Source organism: Chelonoidis abingdonii, chromosome 5, assembly GCF_003597395.2.
Source record: "Chelonoidis abingdonii isolate Lonesome George chromosome 5, CheloAbing_2.0, whole genome shotgun sequence".
Taxonomy (NCBI): Eukaryota; Metazoa; Chordata; order Testudines; family Testudinidae; genus Chelonoidis; species Chelonoidis abingdonii.
This window is the reverse complement of record NC_133773.1, coordinates 3,700,541-3,708,443: the sequence shown is the minus strand read 5'-3', so window position 1 is coordinate 3,708,443 and position 7,903 is coordinate 3,700,541. Positions and strand designations below refer to the sequence as shown.

Sequence of the window (7,903 nt, the reverse complement as noted above, 5' to 3'; positions counted from 1 at the left end):
CATAAAAAGCACTAGCGAAGTCAGTACAAACTAAAATTTCATACAATGATTTGTTTATACTGCTCTATATACTACACATTTAAATGTAAATACACTATTTATATTCCAAATGATTTATTTTATATTTTTCAATAATAGTGCACTGTGACACTTTTGGTTTTTTATGTCTGATTTTGTAAGCATGTAGTTTTAAGTGAGTGGAAACTTATGCCCTTGGGAGGGGAGACCCAGAGTAAGGGGGGTACTGCTGGGGGCAGAACCTTGAGGAAAGGGGCACCAGCGTCCGGGAGGGACACGGGGCCTAAGGCAGGTGAGACACTGACCAGAATAAAATGTTCTGTAGCTGGAGTTGAGCTAATTCCCAATATGACCAGCAGGAGGCGCCATGCCAGTGAGTCTCACCTTGCTGCAGAGTTGTGTGTAAGTGTCTAATGGTGCACTTTGGTTCTTTTGTGGTACACTTAAGTTAAGTACTTTCTTGACAATAGCAGTCTTGCTCTCTACAACGTTTATTCTTGCAATTACCAGGTACAGTTATGCCTCTAACTCCAAAAGCAGTTACTGCTTTGGTCAGAGGTTTTGTTAATCTCTTCTATAAAACAATAAAGGATTCAACATCAAATATCAGTGACTCAAAACTCAACCAAAGATGGATCCCCTCCACACTTTGGGTTACATTCATAAACAAACTTAGGTGCAATGATGCTGAGTATTGCCATGCTTAACTTTCAGGCACCTAGAAAATCACTGGGATTCACAAAGCCTGAGTGCAGGACTAGGCTCTGTATACAATGAATGGGGAGAGATGGGGGATTCAGAATGGGATATAGAAAGGCCAGCACACTTGGCAGCTCCTAGTCTAAGACAGCCAGTGGGATATGTCAGCCCCTGCCCCACTAACAAAGACAGGTACCTAAGTCTAAGCTGCAGGGCAGTGCCTCCCTCTGCTTGGGACTCAGTTGCAAACCCTCTCTTGGTGTGAGGTGCCCACACTGTTGGAAAAGGAGCTCCCTCATTACCCTAACCACCTGCCTAAAAATACTCACCTGAGATGTTCGAGAACCACAGTTCAAGTCCTCCCTCCACCTGAGAAGGGATTTGAACAAGAATCTGCCACTGACAGGGGTGTGCTCTAAGCACTGGGTGATGGGGTATTTTGATGTGGCACTCCCTCAGCCTCTCCTCTTGAAGCTGTTGCACTCTAGATAAAGAGTCATAGAGCAGGTGGACTGGATCCTGGTACTTCCACATGAGTACACTAACCACTAGGCTACAGAGTCATTCTCATGCTTACATACTGTCTCTCTGGCCTAGTTTTGAAGTTGTACCCTGGTGAATAAATAATGAAAGACGCATTGGGCACTCACATGAGAGGTGACAGATCCCTTCTCCCTCACATTTGGAGGTGGGCACTTAAACTGGGGGGGTCTTCTACATCTCAGGTGAATACCCTAACCACTGGACTATGAATTATGAGGAAAGTCACCCTCGTCTTCTCCTGATGTTTAGTGTAAGCTTCTCTGTAGGGGCTTCCCACTCCAGTAGGCAAGGTCTGAGCACACTAACTGGATCGCGCTCCACAGGTGTGTTAGGTGGAGGAACACCTATCTTCCCCTGGTTCACACATCACTCTGGCCCTTCAGCATCCACTAAAAGGCTGAAAACACAGGCGTTTGGGGAACTTTCACTACGAAAATTAAGATGCCAAGAGAGTTTAGGTGTCTACTAGGATTCAGGTAGCTGAGTGGGAGCTTTGTGAGTGGCAGTTATGCACCTAACCTAGCCCTTGGTAGCATCAACCCATGGAAGGAAAGATCTCTCAACTGGCTTCTTTTCTTTTGCCTTTTGATTATTTTCCAGAGTAATTCCAGAGTCCAGGGACTAAGATCAAAGTGAAAGATAATCATGACTAAGGCACGAGCAGTAACACAAAAGCATCTCAGCAGAGAATCATAAAGGAAATCAGCCAAAATACAATACAGGCACAGGAAAATCCCCCAGTGGAAACATACTTTTGAAAACAATCTTTTTACATTAACCTCCAAATTTTAGAAACAATTTTCACCTCGGCTTCCTCCATTCTTTAAAGCAAGTGCCATTTCATTTAATTTTAAGATCTTTTACATATTTTGGATATTTAGCATTAAATATTTTATGATACTTCCATTTATTTGAAGAGCAACTTGAATTTTTAACTCTTAGAAGTCCATCTCTAACGTCATTCCAAGCTGTTAAAGAATAAGCATCATCATCTCTTACAAAGATAATAAATCAATATTTGCTATGACAAAAGCAATAAAAATTAAGTTTACTTATTTGTAGCGACAGCTCTTGGAATAGATTCCCTCCTCCAATCAACATTTAAGTCTGAAGGCAAAATCCTAGCCTGTCTTGTGCAGGAACAGTGGAATAATAAGGCAGAGTACTGCTCTCAGAATTAGGCATCTGCCCTGGATAACATATGCAGCAGCCCTCCAGCCCTGAAGCGACCTGAAGGGAACTGGGAGAAACACATTGTTCCATTTTGAAGTGGTAGCATGGGGTGCTGCAAAGCATAATTTTGACATCAGGGGGTGAGATATCCATTGTGGAAGGAGAACAATGATAATATAAAGCTGTTTAGAGAATTAGCTCCCCAATGCACTTTAACATCCTACAATTACTACATGCCGCTAAATGAATCTTACCAGAATACTTAGGAAATCCTTTAGACAGAAACCTCACAGATGTTACAAGAGGGTCACTTTCCACCTTCTGGCCAACAAATCTTACTGTTACTACTGCATATGGAAGACACTGCCTAGGCTTATCCACTGGTTTTGAGTGTATATTGTATTCGTAGAAGTAAACCTGTAATTTAAAGAAGAAGGTCGCAAAAGTAAGTGGTTTGTTTTATCAACAGCTAAAATCGCATGAACTGTGGCATTTTATTACAGAACATGGGACTGGCCCTACTGGGTCACATCAGTGGTGTACCTAGACTAGTATCCAGTCTTCCAACAGTGGCCAATGCCAGTTGCTTCAGAGGAAATGAAGAGAACACAGGCAATCATGGAGTCATCTATCCCCTGGTATCCATTCCCAGCTCTAAGCAAACAGAGGCTATGGACACTCAGAGCCAGGGGGCGCATTCCTCACCATCAGGGCTAACAGCCATTGCTGGACCTATCCTCCATTGATTTATCTACTTCTTTTTTGAACCCTGTTATAGTCTTGGCCTTCACAACATCTCTGGCAATAAGTTCCACAGGGTAACTGTGTGTTGTGTGAAGAGGTGCTTCCTTTTGCGTGTTTTAAACCTTCTGCCTATTAATTTCATTAGGTGACTCCTTATTCTTGCATTCTATGAAGGAATAAATAACATTTCCTTAGTCTCTTTCTACCCACCAGGCAAGATTTTAATAGACCTATATCAGATCCCCTCTTAGTCGTCTCTTTTCCAAGATGACAAAACCCCAGTCTTGTTAATCTCTCCTCATACGGAAACTGTTCCATATCCCTAAGCATTTCTGTTGCCCTTCATCGTACCTTTTCCAATTCTAATAACTTATTTGAGGTAGAGTGACCAGAACTGCAGGCAGTATTCAAGGTGTGGGTATTCACCCACGAAAGCTCACGCTCCAAAACGTCTGTTAGTCTATAAGGTGCCACAGGATTCTCTGCTGCTTTTACATGGATTTATATAAAGGCATTAGATTTTCTGTATTATCTATTCCTTTCCTAATAGTTCCTAACATTGTTAGCGTTTTTGACTGCTGCTGCCCAATGAGTGGATGTTTTCAGAGAACTATCTACAATGACCCCAAGATCTTGCTCCTGAGTTGCAACATCTAACTTAGACCCCATCATTTTCTACGTATAGTTGGGATTATGTTTTCCAATGTGCATTGCTTTGTATTTATCAACATTAAATTTCATCTGCCATTTTCTTGCCCAGCCACCCAGTTTTGTGAGACCTCTTTGTAGCCCTTCACAGGCTGCTTTGGACTGAATTATTTTCAGTAATTTTGTATTACGGTACTATAATCCCGGCAAAACCTCGTCTAAAAATGTTAATCTCAGAGGGGATTAAAAACAAGATTTTAAAAAAATTAAATCATGTTTAAACTAGGTTTATTTTATTTTCATGTTGCTAGTTCTTTCTTCCCACTTTCTAGTCTTAGACAACTAAAGTGGATCTTCTGCACCTGTTTCTTTAATTAGTTTCCTAGTGATTGGTAGAATCACTTTCACAGCTGTTCTTTTATTAGCCACTCTCACACTTAAAATGTTCATCTATATTGAAAATGAGAAACCCAGCTCCTCATTAACATTCTTATTGTGAGATTGCCACAAATTTACACACAAAACTGATGAGTCAATAGCCTGTGCTACATTTTCAACCAACAACACTTTCCAATGTACCGAACTTCTATACATCAAAAAAGCTTTGACCGGGCTATAGTATACCAGTGCTTTTGAAAATCCCGCCCGTAGGTGCTTAACTTTAAGCTCCAATTTTTAAACATGTTGGCCTTTGTGTATAAAAAAAGTTCCTATTAACTTTGTTAATGTCTTCAAGGTCTAAACAAAGAAGTTATTTACATGTTGTTAACATTGAAACAATTGTGTTTGAAATGACAAGGATTTTGTGTCACTAAGATGAAAGATGTTAGACCAAGACCAAGAACGTGGACCAAGAGGATCCAGTGGATATAGTGTACTCAGATTTTCAGAAAGCCTTTGACAAGATCCCTCTCCAAAGGTTCTTATGCAAAGTAAACTGTCATAGAATAAGTGGGAAGGTGCTCTCATGGATTGGTAAATGGTTAAGAGATAGGAAACAAACGGTAGGTATTAATGGCCAGTTTTCGGAATAGAGAGAGGTAAATAATGGTGTCCCCCAGGGTTCTGTTCTGGGACCAGTCCTATTTAACATTCATAAATGATCTGGAAAAAGAGGCAAACAGTTAGGTGGCAAAATTTGCAGATGATACAAAATTACTCGAGATAATTAAGACCTAGGCAGACTGCAAAGAGCTACAAAAGGATCTCTCAAAACTGGGTGACTGGGCAACAAAATGGCAGATGAAATTTAATGTTGATAAAGTAATGCACATTGGAAAGCATAAACCCAACTATTCATACAAAATGACGGGGTCTAAATTAGCTGTTACCACTCAAGGAAGAGATCTTGGAGTCCTTGTGGATAGTTCTCTGAAAAACTCCACTCTATGTGCAGCGGCAGTCAAAAAAGTGAACAGAATGTTGGGAATCATTAAGAAAGGGATTGATAATAGGACAGAAAATATCACGTTGCCTCTATATAAATCCATGGTACACCCACATCTTGAACACTGTGTGCAGATGTGGTTGCCCCATCTCAGAAAAGATATATTGGAATTGGAAAAGATTCAGAAAAGGGTAACAAAATTATTAAGGATATGGAACGGCTTCCATATGAGGAGAGATTAATAAGACTGGGACTTTTCAGCTTGGAAAAGAGACGGCTAAGGGGAGATATGATTGAGGTCTATAAAATCATGACTGGTGTAGAGAAAGTAGATAAGGAAGTGTTGTTTACTACTTTTCATAACACAAGAACTAGGGGTCACCAAACAAAATTAATAGGCAGCAGGTTAAAGACAAATAAAGGAAGCATATGTTCCATTCTATGCATCCGAAGAAGTGGGCTGTAGCCCACGAAAGCTTATGCTCAAATAAATTTGTTAGTCTCTAAGGTGTCACAAGTACTTCCCTGTTTTATTTTCACACAATGCACAGTCAATCCGTGGAACTCCTTGCCAGAGATTGTTGTGAAGGCCAAGACCATAACAGAGTTCAAAGAAGAACTAGATAAATTCATGGAGGACGGGTTCATCAATGGCTATGAGCCAGGATGGGTAGGGATGGTGTTCCTAGACTCTGTTTGCCAGAAGCTGGGAATGAGCAACAGGGGATGGATCACTTGATGATTATCTGTTCTGTTCATTCCTTCTGGGGCACCTGGCATTGGCCACTGTCGAAAGACACGATACTGGGCTAGATGAACCTTTGGTCTGACCCAATAGGATCATTCTTATGTTTTTATGTTCTTATCTTAATAAAAATACAACAATAGCCCCGATGTTAAGCACACAAGTCATCCCATTTAAATTAATGGACTATTCACGTACGTAAAGTTACATACCTGCTTAAGTGTTTGCAGGATCAGGGACTCAATTTGCCATATCTTGTATTTTGCCTACAGCACTTTTGTGAAATTCATATAAGATGCCCGACCAAATATGATATTTCATATTACATTTTAATCTGAATCTGCAATAGCATAATTTTTCAAAATTGCTTTTACAACACCTCAACATGATTTAAATCAGTGATTTAACCACCTTGATTTAAACTGTTCCACCCTGATCTCAAATCCATTATGCTGAAAATGCCTGAAAATTTAAGGGTGAGGGGGCAGGTGGAAGGGAAACAATCTTTTTAAAAGATGAGCACTATTCTTCAAATTTAAAATATAAATATCTTCATTGTAAAGTTGTCCAACCAAACATAAATCTGATTTTGATCACATTATGTATAAAAAAACCTTATTTATTGAACAGTAAACAAAACTGTCTGCAAATACTGAAATCCATACATGCATCATATGTATATTCACAATGTATTATGCAACTAAACAAATTAAGAGGTTGGAGTTTAGGTTGTACGTTGCAGCAATGGTCAGTTCTTGGATACACGCAACAGCACCACTGGAATGGAAAGTGTGTTAGAGACACTGTTAGCATATTGGTGTGGTTGCGTGACTGCGATGGTGTGCTGAGTGGACACAACACAATACGTTCAGCTGCCACTGAGCTGTGGAAGGAAATTGTTGTAAATAATATTAATCAACTTCAGAAGTAGGCTATGCTATCCATTTTGCTAGAATCCAGAGAGGAGAAAGTTTTCAAGTCTTAGAATTCAACAATTTATATGCTACAGGGATCTGAAGAGAGGTTAGATTTAGAGTCATTGAGTTTAAGGCCAGAAGGGGCCACCTGATTCTCTAGTCGGACCTCCGGTATATCACAGGCCACCAACAGCACCTGCATACTAAACCCAGCTACTAAAATTAGATCGAAGTATTACCGCCCACAGAAGACTAGACTATTATGTGCCACAGGCAGAGATTTTAAGGGGCTGAGGTGTACCACAGATTGAGGCCCCTGCAGTGGGAGGGAAAAGATTGAGATATACCCAGATAATCCTGGCAAGTGACCAGTACCTACACACTGCAGAGGACCCAAAAACCCTCAGGGTCACTACCAATCTGACCTTGGGGAATATTCCATCTCGACTGTACACAGGGTGATCAGTTAAACCCTGAGCATGTGAGCAAGAACCAGCCAGCCAAACACCTGAGCAAGAGAATGCTCAGTGCCACCTCAGAGCCCTGGCCCTCCCGACCCAGTGTCCCATCTCCAGCTTTGGCCATCCCTACTGCTTCAGAAGGAGGAAATAAATAAAAAGCAACTCAGAATACATTGAGGGGAGGGGAATCCCTTTCTGACTCCTGCAGGTGGCCAGCTGAAACCCTGAGGCATTAGCTTTTAGAAACGTAAGACAAACTGGAAATGAGCCCCAGGGCTGCTGAGCCCTTCACTCCACCCAGGCAACCCTGTCACACACAGTAACTCCTCACTTAACGTTGTAGTTATGTTCCTGAAAAATGCGACTAAGTGAAATGATGTTAAACGAATCCAATTTCCCCATAAGAATTAATGTAAATGGGGGGGGGGGTTAGGTTCCAGGGCAGCTTCCCCTACTCTGCAAGCACCAGAGGAGGGGGGTTCAACCTTCAGCCTGCCAACTCCACTGCTTCCCCCAAACCCCCACCCTTGACCCGCCTCTTTTCCCCCCCAACTCCTCCCCTTTATCT

General features: G+C 41.3%; 1 protein-coding gene across 8 annotated transcripts in view; it reads right to left on the bottom strand.

The window, feature by feature from the left end:
- TEX15 (testis expressed 15, meiosis and synapsis associated) overlaps window positions 1-7,903 on the bottom strand; it is a 78,224-nt gene that overhangs the window by 37,060 nt on the left and 33,261 nt on the right. For all 8 annotated transcript variants that reach the window (XR_012655899.1, XR_012655898.1, XM_075066032.1 and 5 more), the window contains one exon: window positions 2,688-2,850. Coding sequence is in view for 6 of the 8 variants with exons in the window: in XM_075066032.1 (XP_074922133.1) it covers window positions 2,688-2,850 (163 nt within the window). In the remaining 2 variants the exon portion in view is untranslated. The remainder of the gene's footprint in view (window positions 1-2,687; window positions 2,851-7,903) is intronic.